The following is a 14,027-nucleotide window of genomic DNA, read 5'->3' on the forward strand; positions in this document are numbered from 1 at the left end:
CTCCTCGATCCATGTCCCCCACCAGCTGCTTCTGGTCTTTGCTCAAATGAGAACATCCCCAGCTCAGGAGCCAGTCATGAACTGCAGCCTGGGCACTTGGCTCACGTGCCTCCTCTCTGCCTCGTCTCCAGCTCTGAGCTGAAAGCCAGAACAGCAGGAGCACTGCTGGGGTGTGGCCTGCCATGCAGTGCAGACCCTGGCCTCTGGTCCCCCACTGCCCACCATCCCTCTTGACAGGCGCCTGGGGACACTGCTCCATCATGCCATGTAGCAGCCCCTCCTCCTCCAGGGCCCCTCTGCTCATGGTACCTCTTCCTCTCCTCCCAGCTGTTGGCAGAGGGGAGCCAAGGTCACCAATACCACACGCCTTCACCCCAGGGAGCGCACCGTGGTCCCCAAACCCCTCAGCTACTTCCACTGCGGGCCACTGCACTGGCAAGTCCCTCTGCCCCTTTTCCAAGGTTGTAGAAGAGGCCAGCTCGGCTCGGTGTACAGCGTCCCGATCATTGCCCAGAAGCCCCCTCTGTGGCGGGTCCTCCTCGTGCCATCTCCCAGCCTCCAGCTGACCTGGGTGGCTCGCCTCCCTCATGCCCTCTGCAGATCACTGCTTCAGCGGCTCACCCCACGCCTCACCATGCCCCCAGGTGCACGCTGAGCTGTCCTGCCCTCCAGATGCCCTCTGCACTCCACGCTGGGTCAGACACCCCTCTGGGCTCCCTCAGCTACATCCATGCCCCCAGCACCACGAGCCCAGGGTGGGGTACAGAACAGGTGCTGGGTGACCCCCACACACCTGAGTCCAGCACGTGGTTGTTGCGGAGGTCCAAGATCTGCAGGGAGCAGTTGAACTTGAGCAGGTTGCCCAGCTGTGCCGAGTCCTGCAGGCCATTGAGCTTGTTGTCCGCCAGGTACAGCTCCCGCAGGTTCACGTTCATCTTCAGGGCTGTGGCTGGGGGAGCGGGTGTGGGGTAGGTGACCGGCTAGGCCACCTCCTGGGGGGGGGGGCGCTGCCCAAGAGACCCCACTAACAGTTCCCGCTCAGCAGCAGGCTGAGGTCCCCACTTGTCCTCCTGGGGCCTAGGCTCACCGAGCAGCATGAGGGGCCGCCCCGAAAGGCTGGCGTTCTCCAGGTGCAGCACTGCAAGGCTGCTGCGGATGCGCAGGGCACGGGCCACGAAGGGCGCCGAGTGGTCCAGCAGGGGTGTGCTGCGGGCGTCCAGGTACTGCAGGCAGCTCGTCTGGGGGGTGGGGCAGGGTCAGGCCTCCCCCACCTCAGTGAGCGGCAAGGCACAGCTGCCATCTGGTTGTTGCACAGCTGGCGGGGAAAGCTCAGCCTGGGGTTCCGTGGGCACACTCCCAGATCCCTGTGGTGGAGCCTCCTGGACAGTCCCGTGCCCTCCCTCTCTGGACCCAGCTTCCCACACATGACTGAACTGGGGTTGGTGACCAGTCACAGCTCAGGGATTAGATCAGGAAGAAGTGAAGATGGTGGGAGAGGGGGAGGAGGGTGGACCTGGCTGCAGGGTGCCTCTGGGCACTGTTTCCTACTGGCCTAGGCCCTAAGGGCTCACAGACTCAGGGCCAGAGGGACTGCCTTCTGTGTCTGCATGTCCTCCACCCTGAAGTGGCTGGGCAGGAGGCACCCACCTTACGCATCATGTGGGCCGCAGCCTGCCAGCCCCGGGTGCCGATGTGCTTGTTGAAGGAGATGTTGAGGTGGGTCGCCGACTCGTAGTACTCGATCATGTCGAAGAGGGCAGAGGCACCCTGCAGGCAGAGACGGGGCCTTGGCTTCAGGGAGAGGTGGCCCCGGGGAGGCAAGTGAGCCTTACCACAGGATCTGTCAGCGACAGGAGAGGTTCTAGGCAGGAATGAGCCTCCGGTGAGAAGGACAGACATGGTGTCCACCCAGGGCACCCACTTCTGAGCCGGCCATGTGCAGAGCAGGCTGCAGGCTGCCCCTCTGGCTCGAGCACCGCCCCTTCTCTTTTCTGCTGGAGTCAGCCTGTTTTCTGTCACTGAGAATCCTGACTCATGTGCTAGGTGACCAGGACAGGCCTTGGCCTTGGTTCTTGGTTCTTGCCTCCCCACAGCATCCCTCCGCAGGGTCACCGTGTCCCTCAGCTCCTTGGTCTGGGGACTTCCTAGTCTGCCCCTTGTGGGAAGAAGTTTTCCAAATGATCCCAGCCCTGCACACTGCGACCTCCAGGACAAACTTCTCAAAAGGTATCAGAGGTCATGGAGCTGCTCTCGCCAGCTCTGCAAGCTTCCCATCATGCCCCTGCCCACTGAGTCACACTGATGTCTCCTTCTTGTTCTTCAAGAGGCCCTGCTCTTGCCCCAGCCCTGGCCTTGGTCTAGTGTGCCATCTCATGCTGGGTCTGCGCAGAGGCCTCAAAGGGGCCTGGGAACCGAGGGAGCTGTGGGTGTGTGTGTGTGTGGCGGGGGGACTGCTCACGTCTTCATCCAGGTTGGTCTGCTCCAGGTCCACGACCTTGAACTGCAGCCTCTTGAAGACTTCTTCCAGGGCCTCACAGGTCTTGTAGTCAAGCTTCTCCCCTGGAAGAAGGCAGCGGCCCTGAGTAGGAGACCATGCGCCACCTCGTAGGCCCCCCACCGGCGGCTCCCAGCCTCCACACACACCTTTCAGGTCCAGGCAGTCGATGCGGTGCTCGAGGTCCTTGAACTCCTAAGAGAGCAGAGTGGGCTCTGGTCAGAGCGGAAAGACCCCCAAGACCCCCAGCCTGGGCCAACAGTGGGGCGGCTGGAGTTTCATCAGCTCTGCTGTCCTGGGGTGAGGCAGTGTGCCAGGGCAGGACTGGGGGAGGGTGGCTGAACAAAGTCCCCCAGAATGCCCCAGGGCTGGAACTGGGGTATGCGCCCCTGAGAGTAGGAGGAGCTCTGTGGGGTGGGGGGTCGCTGAGGACTGGCCTGGCCCCAGCCCCTCTCCACCAGTTGGGGGAGCGGCCCTGGGCATCTCATGTGGGGTCCAGGCTGAGGGAAGACCACACACGGGGTGAGGCAGGAGCCCAGGAAGGCGGCAGACAGGGCGTCCTTCCAGCCCCCGCCGGCTGAGCTCTCCCATGTCCCCTGGTTCTGTTTTCTGGCTTCCCGCCTGTCACTCAAGGAACAGGCAGCGTGAGGACGTCCAGGAGTGAGAGGCTAAGGCCTGCCTTGCCAACATCACCAGGCTGCCCCTACGCCCTGCAGCCACGCCGCGTGGCCCTCTTCCCCTGGGCTGAGCAGCACTCATTTCTGGAATTCCTACAGAACCTCCCCACCCACACACAGAGGCTGCGCTCCGCAGAGCTGGCTGTGGGAGCAGCAGCCTAGAAACAGGTGACCTTGGAACCCCCTGGAGGGACTCATCCAGGGAGAGGGCAGAAGGCAGGGCTTTAGCAATGTGGCCAGGCTGGGTGAGCCAGGAGGGTGCCCGGGAGACCCCATCTGCATAGACACAGACCAGTCCCTTGAGCCTGTGTCCTTCTGAACCAATAACCCAGTCTCTTACATACGTGCAGAACAGGCCAGAGGACTGTGACAGCGGGGCCTCCTGGGGAGACTCGGCAAGAAATGAGAAGTGGACTTGGCCTTTTATATCTGCATTTTAATTTTTTTAAAAAAATCAGTGGATATACGAGGATTGCATACATGGCTTTTCCCTGGGGACCACAATTTCTCTGGGGGCTGACAAATGCTGGAATTTCTCCCCTGATGATCCGTCCCAGGCTGCTGGGGCACCCAGGAGAGCCTGGTCAACTTTACAACCGAAGAGGATTTCCAAAGTTCCGCTCACAGGCCCTGGGTGGGTGGCCAGCTGGGAGAGCCAGGGACCCCAGGGAGCAACCCCTCCGTACCTGCAGCTGCCTGAGGAGCTTGGGGACCTGCCTGCAGTTCAGCTTCTGGCAGGCCTGCCTGTAGGCGCCGATCACCTCGTCCACTGTCACGTTCTGGGCTGCAGGCAGAGGGGCGACCTGTGACTCCCCTGCCCTGCCCCACCTATAGCACCCAAGCCCAGCCTTCCCTCCAGGCCCTTCAGGGCCACTGCAGAACACCCCCAAAACAAGGCCCTTCAGGGCCACTGCAGGACACCCCCACAACAAGTCAGTGCTGCCTGCACTGGGCTTAGTGCTGGGCTTCTGGGCACCTACTCCTCTCTGACTGGCTGTCTCCCCGCTCCACTGAGAGCCCCAGAGGACAGGGCTGTGCCATCTAGGTCACCACCATGTCCCCAACACTGCTCAACACAGGGCCAGGTTCAGAGCAGATATTCACTGCTGCTTTCTGACAGAGGGAGGAAGGTTCATTTCCACCCTATGAGGAGGGAAACCAAGCTCAGAGACAAGAGCCTCCCATAAAACTACACAGCAGGGCTGGACTTGAGCTCAGCTCCAAAACGCAACGCCTGGTGCCTCACGGACTCCGCTTCCCACAACACCTGGCACAGCCACAGCTCGCGGGGCGAAGGCCACGTGGCCCCGGCAGCACGTTACAGGCTGAGCCAAACCCCACGGCTGCACGTTCCCGCTCCGGGAAGCCCACCGTGTCCTTTCCATAGGCCCAGACTGGTCTTTTCTGGACGTTTCATAAAAATGAAATCAAACACTGCGTGGCCTTTCTCAGCCGGCTTCCCGCTGAGCCCGTTCCTGGCTCCTGCTCAAGGGGCATCACGGCTGCCCTGCCGCAGCCACATCCATCGGCTGGTATTTGTCCTCAGTGTCTGGCTGCTGGGGTGTGTTGTTGGGTGACCAAGGAGAGTGGGAAGGAAAGGCTATGAGCAGGGGAGGGAGACGGCCAGGCCTCTCTGGAGATCTCAGGTGGCGGAGCAGAGTGGGCACACAGGCAGGTGGGGAATAGGCCAGAAGAGGGCTCTCAGCAGGCTTCCTTGCGCCACCCCCATCCTGCTGCCCTCTGCTCTGGCTCCTGGACCCCAGGGAGCTCCCAGTTGCCATCTCCATGAGGTTCCCCCCTCTGGCCACCCTCTAGACCAGGGCCAGCACTCCTGGTCTCACGCAGCACTGCTCCATATTCTGGGGGAGGAAACCATAGTGCAAGGTGAGAAGTCGCCTCCCTGGGGCCAGGCAGCTGGACAAGGCGAGTCTGGCGCTTGGCCCAGAACCCTTGCCGCAGTCTAGGGTGGCGCTGGGGTGCTGAGCTGCTGGGGTGCTGAGCTGCTGGTGTGGGGTGGGCGAGAGGCGGCGACAGATGGGCTGGAGCCGGGAGCAGCTGCAGGTGACCAGAAGCTTCCTAGGTGCTGGCTGCCCCGCCTGCAGACTGTGGGGCAGCTCTCTGACAAAGACCCACGTGCTTGTGGCCCAGAAACCGGCCCTGCTGGGAAGGCAGCACTCTGGACTCAGCAGCCACTCCAGCCTTGGTCTTGACCAACTGGTGGCCTTGAACTTGAGGTGGGAAAATGACCCCCCTTTTTTGTAGTTGTAGAATTTTTATGTGGTGCTGAGGATCGAACCCAGTGCCTCACGCATGCTAGGCAAGCGCTCTGCCACTAAGCTACAGCCCCAGCCCGAGAAATGACCTCTTTATTTTCACTAAACTGAAATGGAGCATTTTCTTCTACCTTCTTATTAACATAGGTCAATACAGGAAAGAAAATGAATAGTGCTTGACAGATACTGCCATCTTGTCATTAAAAGAAATGACAGATGTGTGTACATAAGTCACTGCAGATTTTGAATGCACATAACTGCTCTGAAAACAGAAGCCATTAGAGCTGCTGCTACCAACCATCATTTTGTGTGTCCATGAGGAAAAGCGTAAATACTAGAGAACAACTTCTCTCTCCGGTGTTGGAGATTGAACCTAGGGGATCTTTACCACTGAGCTATATCCCAACCCTTTTTATTTTTTTAAATTCTAAGACAGGGTCTTGCTAACTTCCTAAGGCTGGCCTGGCACTTGCGATTCTCCTGCCTCAGCCTCCCGAATTGCTGGGATTACAGGAGTGTGCTGCCATTCCAGACCTAGATGCAATTTTAAGAGGTGAGCTGAGCTAACTTGCATCCTTTGTAATCACATTTGATATTTTATCTTTTAAAGATTGAAGTAGGGGCCACAGGATTTAGTGGACACCAGGGTGAGAATCAAGACTGTAGACAGACTTGCTTTAAAGGGCCTCCAAGTCTCCAGGTTCAGTGGCACACACCTGTAAATCCAGCTACTTGGGGGGCTGAGACAGGATTCCAAGTTTGAGGCCAGAGTTGGAAAAATAAAAATAAATTAAGAAGGACATGCATGGGCTAGGGCTGAGCAGTAGCGCACCTGTCTGGCATGTGTGAGGCACTAGGTTCGACTCTCACCACCACATATAAATAAATAAACAAATAAACAAACAAATAAATAAAGACCTATCAACATCTTAAAAAAAAAAAAAAAAGATGCAGCTCAGTAGCAGAATGCTTGCTTTGCATGTATGAGGCCCCAGGTTCAATCCCTGACACCACTTAAAAAAAAAAAAAAAAAAAAAAGCCCCCTGGCCCAGGGCTGGCTTGGTAAAATCAGATGGGCTATCTGGATGGACTAATATGGCCTCACTAGCACGTCTCCACTCCTGCAGGGTCTACAGGAATAAGACTCATAAACAAACTCTGGAACTGTTACAGGTCCTTTAGGTGTGTAGGTCCAATGGCCCCTCCTCCAGGAAGGCCCACCTATAGCTTAGGCTGCCTCAGCTCCCCATCTGGCTCCTTCAGTCCCCTGAGATCCAGGATCCCAGGTCTGTCCACTGGGGTGTCACTCTTTGGGGAGGAGAGGCCCAGGCTGTCTTGGTCACCACTATCTCCCTGGCACTGGGTCTTAGGGTAGATATCAAAACCCTTGTTGCCAGGTATGCCGGCACATGCCTGAAACGGCAACTATTCAGGAGGCTGAGGCAGGAGGATCGCATGTTCGAGGCAATGCTGGGCAATTCAGTGTGTCCCTATTTCAAAAAACCAGGTTCAATCGCACAAGAATCACTGTCACTGCCAGAGCCTGGGCCCAGGGAGAGCACTTGTGGCTCCTCCCTTTCAGGAAGGGAAACTGAGCTGAGGGGTGGAAAGGACTATGAATCCTCAGAGGAGGTTGGAAAGGAGGCCCCAGAGAAACTTGGTAACTCTCGGACACAAGAATGACCACTGCTCAAAAAAAAAAAAAAAAAAAGAACGTCAACTGCTTCTTGTCAATTTTCTCTAAGACAGAGACACACTTCAGGTCAGGGACAGACCCCATGAAAAACAGGTTAGGGCTCAGAGCTGGCCCACTGCAGCCCACGCTCTGGCAGCCAGCACCCCCCACCCTTGACAGTGTCCCCAGCACGTCTCAAGGCGTGACACATCACCAGTGGACAGATGGGGCAGTGTTTTCGGTGGCTTGGGAATGACGAGATTAATATTTATTTATGAGCATTTATGCCTAGATTAAGAACGAACTGGCAGCTGGGTAGGTGCTGCGGGGCGCACCTGTGATCCCAGTGACTTGGGAGACTAAGACGGCAGGATGGCACGCAGCGAGACCCTGTCTCAAAATAAAAGGGGTGGGGTGCCGTTCAGAGGTAGAGCTCCCCTGGGTCAACCCCAGAACCAAAAAAAAAGCAGAGACTGGCACATCAAAACAAAACTCCACACTTGCTGTCACTTACAAATGAGGCTGAATATATTCAAACTAAGAAGCAAAATAATGAGAGAAAAACTGAAGATAGAGACAGCAGCACAGGCACAGCAGAGATGCAGAGGTGGCATTTATTTGTATGGCACCTGTGCCATGCCAGGCACCACCCTGAGCAAACACGCATGTCAATTTTGGGAACACTTCCGTGCAGTGAGTACTCCTCATTTCCACTTCAGAGCAGAGGCTCAATGGCTTGCCCAAGGTCACGGGGCAAGCAGCCTGCAGCTAGGAGCTGGCCTGGGGTGCGATGGCCCTCGTGTGTGCACCAGCAGCTCAAGGGCCTGCCGGGGGGCACTCTGCAGACCCGCAGGTGCTCACACAGCCCCGCAGCCTCCCACTAGTTTCTGCCCCCCAGGAGGCAGCTCCTGCTCTCCACTAACTCGGGGACAGGCCCCCAAAGCATATGCTGAACAACCAAACACACGGGAGGCTGGCACTCACTGGCACGGTAAAGGCAAGTTGTGCAAGTCCACGCATTCAAGGGGCAGGCCTTGGGCGTGTGCCCTGAGTCCAATGTTCTGCTCCAACTGGAGCCGGGGCTGGAGCTGAAGCGGTTACCAGGAGGGGAGGGCGGGTGTGTGCGTGTTCAAAAGCATGTGCTGGGGATGGAATCACAGAGGGAACGGCTTACAGTGAGACCCAGGTTCGGAGCCTTGCCTGCCAAGAGTGTGACAAGTGATCACAGTGACCTCTTCCTCTCTGAAAGGGATGTCTGTGGAGTCTCAGAAGATAAGGGGCATGAGGGCACTGAGAAGTAGCTGGCACCCAACACAGCGCTGGCTTGGCCAGCAGGAGACACAGCTGGAAAATAAGATGATGGGGCAGCCGCGTCGAGTCCTGGGAACTGGCCCTGGTGAGGCCAATGCCAAGCACTGCCTGCACACAGGCTTGGCCAGCCGGTTCCGATGCCCCACGGGATGGCCTAATTATATCTCCATTTGTCGTCGGGGAGAGCACCAGAGGGCGAGATGTCCACCCAAGTCACAGAGCCAGGAGTGGCGGGACTGGAACACACTCCCAGGCCTGTCTTGCTCTGAAACTGAAGCTGAGCTGCGCCACCCCGACTGGCCCAAGGAGCAGGCAGGCTGCTGGGAGCCCCAGACTCTCAGGGCCGAGATCCAGGCAAGACAGCCTTTGCTGCAGCTGGGTCTCTGCAGCCCACCGGAAGCTACTGCAGCCTCCCAGGGGCAGGCTAAGGGCCAAGAGGGCTGCTTCCCTCTACAGGGGTTGTCACAAAGGGAGAGAAAGATGCCTGATGCTGGGTGTCAGGTGTTAGGTGGCTCTTACATGTGCTCACGCAGGTGAGGTGGCACCCTTGAGATGCGAGGACAGGGGCTGCTGTGGCTCAAGCCATCCTTGCCAGCCCGAAGCCGGTGGAGTCACACCACCAGGAAGCAGCGCGGGTGTAGGAGTGGAAGGGCACCCGCACAGGCCCAGAGTAGAACGCTCAGACCAGGCACGCTGTCCCCGGCCAGAATAGCTTTCCCACACCAGGGGCCCCCGTGCGAAGGGTGCCTCTGGCAGCTGGGTTCAAGAGAGTACAGAGTCAGGAGGTCCCAGCTAGGGCCAGGCTAAGTGATCTGAGAGCAAACACACCCAGGATACCGCAGCTCTGCAGAGCAGGCGCTGCTTCACTATTCTGGAAAAAGAAGGAGCAGGAGGAGCCGGTGAAGGAGGGGGGCGTCCCAGAAGCCCAGCCCTGGGCGCAGCTTTGCACACTTACTCAGAAGGCGCTCCAGGACCTGGACAGGCCCCGAGGGTGTCCCTGCGAAGCTTCAGGGATACGGAGGCAGACTGGCAGGGAACAATTCCTGGGGTGGGAGTGATTGTGGTAGCGAGGGGGCAGATCCAGGGACCAGGAGGCTGCTGGACAGGATGGGGAGCAGTGGAGGCTGAGGGGTGATGACTGTGGGCCTCTCCCTCCTGCTCAGGAGTCAGGAGTCACTGGGACTGGGAGCAGTGCAAAGATTCCTTAAGGAGCGGGGTTCTCCTGCAGGCCTTGGAGGAGGCCCTGGTTGTGACCCAACAGGTAGGCTGCAGGGACTGGCACACCAGGTGGCACTCCTGAGGGGCCCTTCCATTTCAGGCAGTGCACCCCAGCCCCGACCTTCCATTTGGTGGCAAACAGGCAGCATGAGGCAGGAAGGCAGGGCCAGGACTGTGGACGCGGAGGAGCTCACGTCACAGGCAGGCTGGGCAGTCCCGGCCACCAGAGAGACAGCCTTTTAGTGTCCTCTTTTCAGAGCAGACTCAGAGATGGAAAGCGGAAGGGGGTCGAGACTGGAAGACAGAGGTCTGGCCTGACTTTAAAACGCACAGAGTCACAATGCAGGTCACATTTTTGGCACTGAGTTTAGGTTTTGCAGGACACAGGCTCTACCAAAAGCAAACAATCATAAGCAGGGCATGGTGACGTGTGACTATAATTCCAGCTACTTGGGAGGCCGAAGCACGAGAATTTTAAGTTTGAGGCCAACCTCAGCAACTTAGCCAGGCCTTGCCTCAAAATAAAAAGTGACAAGGGCTGGGATGTGGCTCAGTGATAGAGCACTCCTGGTTCAGTCCCTAGACGTCTCCCTTAAAAGGAAAGCAGCCACAGGTGGCATGCAAGAAGTGAGCACGGGTGTGCTCGAATACAGCTTTTATTCACAAACTCTGGCCACAGCTTAGGCTCGGCCACCTTGGATTACGTCTCCGTGCTGTCACACTCATAAGAATTTAGGCGGCTTTTTGCAAGGTGAGCCAGGGACACTGATAGGGCAGGAGAGGAGCTTACCTTTCTCTGCATCTTTTATAACTTTTAAGTGCCAAGATGTATACAGATACTACCATGCGAAACGCTCCCACGTCAGTGAAGAGAACCCGACTGGGCCGGGCTGGGGCTCAGTGGGGGAACGCTTGCCTAGCACACGGAGGCACTGGGTTCTATCCTCAGCACCACATAAAAGCAAATTAATTGTAAAAACAAAGTTATAAAAAAAATACTTCTTTAAAAAGAAAGGAAGAAAACAAAACGCCCCCCCCCCCCCCCCCCCCGCGCACAGCCCCCATGTCTGCCTGTCCTAGGAGGCCAGGCTTCCACAACTGCCGACCCAGAAGGCTCTGCTTCCAGAGGAGGGTGGTCAACAGGACTTGGACCCCTGAGGACCGGGGTGGGGCAGGGTGGGGAAGGAGGAGGCGAATATGACTTCAGGCCAGGGTCACTGAAGGAGGGCGGGCTGCTGTGCCAGGGGAGGCCGAGACAGATGGGGCAGCACGGAGGACACTTGGACACATGTCACTCTGTGCAGAGGGAATGGAGACAAGTATTAATTATATAATCTTGAAAAGGGAAGTCGAAGACAGGTGCGGCAGGCCCCCAGGAGAGAGGTCTAAGCTCTTGCCCACGATAACAACTGCCACCAAAAGTGGAGCTGGGCCTGGGTTCCAGCTGCAGCCACACCACCTTGCAGCCCCCCAGCCTTGGCTTCCTGGCTTCTCGCTGCATGAGCAGCACATCTCTGGAGCTCAGCCCTGCGCCTGGGACACAGGGAGCCCCCGCACTGCCCACTTCAGCTGCTGAGGCCAGGCTACGCCCACCACAGCCACTCCACCCGACAAGGGGACATGATGGCCACTCTTGGCTCAGGTGTCCCCTCCTCTGGGGAGTGCCCCCTGACTCCACAAGGCAAGGCAGGCCCCACCCTCTGGCCTCCCCATCTCTGTCTCTTGCTGTGATTCCAACACTGCCCAGTGTGGGACCAGGCAGAGAAGGAGCCAAGACAGGCCGAGTGAATGGACAGGAAAAGCGGCTGCTGCCTGGCCACCGGACCAGGCCCTGTGTTTAGGGAGGCGTTGCTCCAAGGTCCAGCGGACCAGGAACCGACAGGAGGTGAGGGAGGCGGGCCAGGAAAGTACTCGATTTGTGAAGCTGCTCTACAGCTACCAGCACAGAGCTGCACGGATGGCTCTCTACTCAGCCCCAGTCCTACTGGGCATGCTGATGAATGCTCCATTACTGCATCTCTAGTTCACATCGTCATCCTGCGGAGCAGCCGTGTCCGGCCCACCACCCCTGCACAAAGAGGGACTGCCTTGGCGACACCTATGGTCTTCTGTGGCCAAGCATACTGCAGATGGCAGAGAGACGATCATACTAAGGGCTGTCCCTGTCCTCCCTTGGCATCCCAAGGTTCTTGGGACCTTGGCCTCAGGCTGGACAGATGGGTTGTGGAGGCCTGGAAATGCAGCCTTCCCCAACATGCGACGGCGGGCGCGGGGACGGCTGTCAGGGCCGCGCCTTTCTCCACTGAGCTCCGGGATTGCGGGCCAGCCACGGCCTCAGCAGAGCAGCCCTCTGAGGTTTCCACAAAGTGGAAACACCCCTTCCTCAAAGTCACCCCCATAAGCAGCCACCTATCCCCCCACATGCCAGCCCTCTCCCAGAGCCCCCTGCATGGTCAGGGGAACAAAGGTGAAAACGGTCGCAGAACAGCACCAAGGCCACGAGGGACAGGGGCCACTGGTGAGAGGCCTCGGGGAAGCCTCCCTGCGGTCTGCAAGGGTCAGAGGCCCTGCAAAGAAAGCTGTCCCAGTACAGGGACGGGAGACCGCATGGCACTTCTGGTGTGTGAGAGGAAAGAGGGCCAGCAAGGAGACTGGAAGGAGGTGGCACCCAGAGGCAGGCAAAGCTTGTGGGAAGCAGAGGTGCCGCTCGTCCAGGGCGGGCAGGGGTTCTACCCCGTGTAGTCGTCAAGGTGTCCGGACTTTTGTCAGTGACAAAGCCATCTCCGCACTGCCTTGGGGCCTTTGCACCAGCAGCGTGTTTGGCCTTACACCCCCCCATGCCAGCCCCCTCCCTCCCTGCAAGTCTCTGCTCCAAAGTCACCTCAACAGTCTTCCCTGACCAGCTTCTACTGAAACTGCTCCTCTGTCACCATCCACTCCACATCTTATTCTGTGGCACTTTACATGACCTGACGTGAAGCTCTATAGTCGGCGTGTTCACACTACGAGCTCAAGAAATACCTGCTGGCAGAACCAGTGAGCACCAGGGGACTGGGGATGGGGCTGTGCAGCGGGAAGGGCTGAGCAGCCAGAGCCAACGCCTCCAAGGACCTCCTGAGAGCTGTGAGCCGGGGAAGAGGTTCCGTCCTGTGTTCCTGCGTCACCAAGGTGGGGAGCACAGGGCCTCCTGCAGCCTAAGATAGGAAGGAGTCAGGAGGCCCGAACAGCGGCTTCGCCACTGCAGGGGTGCCACGCTGCTCTGGGCCCAGAATCGGAGCCTGGGACCACCCCTCAGGCAGCCCCCTCATGTACTTGAGGCTCACTGAAGCCCTCCCCCATGCCCCAGGTGCTTAGTCAACTCAGCTGGCCCCGGCCAGGCCCTCCCACGGCAGTACCTTTCCAGAAGGGCATCGGGCACACTCAAACCCAGGCCCCGAGATGCCAGGCAGAGCCCACCGAAGCCCCCAGCAGCTGACTGTGAGTATCTAGGGGGACCCTTCAGCCCAGGAAGCACCGCAGTTGTCACCTCTACCTATCACACAGCACACATGACTACCTGTGAAGGCCCTGCTCCCGTCAGGAGACCTCCAGGAAGTGGCGTTGGTGACTGGTACTAGTCAGTTTTCTCAGGGTGAGGAAGGTTCCTCCAGACTCCAGCCGCCTTCCTTATTTGGAGGACTCCCCACCCTTGGACTCTAGCACCTGGCTCCCTAGGGACCACTGCCCACCTGGCTGCAGGCTCCTCCCCGCACAGTCCTCTGCTACAGATTGGCAGGAATCTGCCTACACCAGGGTACCACGGCTGACACCTGCCCTGCCTCACGTAGGAAATCAGAGGCCCGAAGAGAAGGTCTCATTCCACAGTGGGGTTTACATCCAGGGCTCTTCTGGTGACTACATCCCTCTAGCCACTGCGTCCCCAACACTGACCACCCTCAGCAGCACTCAGCACAGAAGGCGCATTGGGGCCGCCTCCCCCACACTGAGTGACTTCCTGGCTTCATCTCATGGCTCCTAGCAGCACTGAGCAGGCATCATCTCCACTCTCCCAAGCAGGCTGGGAGGTGAGAAGCGACCTCCCAGGACACGCTTCCAGAGGAAAGCAGATGCAGGGCTGGGTCCTCGCCTGCCACCCTCCAAATCCGGGATTCTGAGCGGCTAGGAAGGCTCCATAAACCCCGGTGGGTGCTCGTGGAATTCTCCACTTCAACTTTCTAAGAGGTTTTTTTTGAGTACATTCCCCAAAGTAGGAAGCTGAGGTTTAGAATTCTTCAGTACTCTGATTCTCATACCGAGAAATGCAAGTTAAGTGAAAACACACAGAGCCAGGCGCAATGGCACATGCCGGCAACCCCTGCGGACCGGGAGGCTGGCGCAGG

At 58.3% G+C, this 14,027-nt stretch overlaps 1 protein-coding gene across 5 annotated transcripts in view; it reads right to left on the bottom strand.

The window, feature by feature from the left end:
- PPP1R37 (protein phosphatase 1 regulatory subunit 37) overlaps window positions 1-14,027 on the bottom strand; it is a 41,116-nt gene that overhangs the window by 3,255 nt on the left and 23,834 nt on the right. For 3 of the 5 annotated variants that reach the window (XM_081274467.1, XM_081274468.1, XM_081274469.1), the window contains exons 2-7: window positions 3,858-3,955; window positions 2,644-2,689; window positions 2,459-2,559; window positions 1,648-1,767; window positions 1,088-1,238; window positions 794-949 (exon numbers count right to left, since the gene is read on the bottom strand). In XM_081274467.1, the coding sequence (XP_081130593.1) occupies window positions 794-949; window positions 1,088-1,238; window positions 1,648-1,767; window positions 2,459-2,559; window positions 2,644-2,689; window positions 3,858-3,955 (672 nt within the window). Of the gene's footprint in view, window positions 1-793; window positions 950-1,087; window positions 1,239-1,647; window positions 1,862-2,458; window positions 2,560-2,643; window positions 2,690-3,857; window positions 3,956-14,027 lie in introns of those variants that run through there. The other 2 variants (XM_081274471.1, XM_081274470.1) reach the window with 2 other exon arrangements.

This window comes from Spermophilus citellus (assembly GCF_964194105.1).
Source record: "Spermophilus citellus genome assembly, chromosome: 18".
Classification (NCBI taxonomy): domain Eukaryota; kingdom Metazoa; phylum Chordata; class Mammalia; order Rodentia; family Sciuridae; genus Spermophilus; species Spermophilus citellus.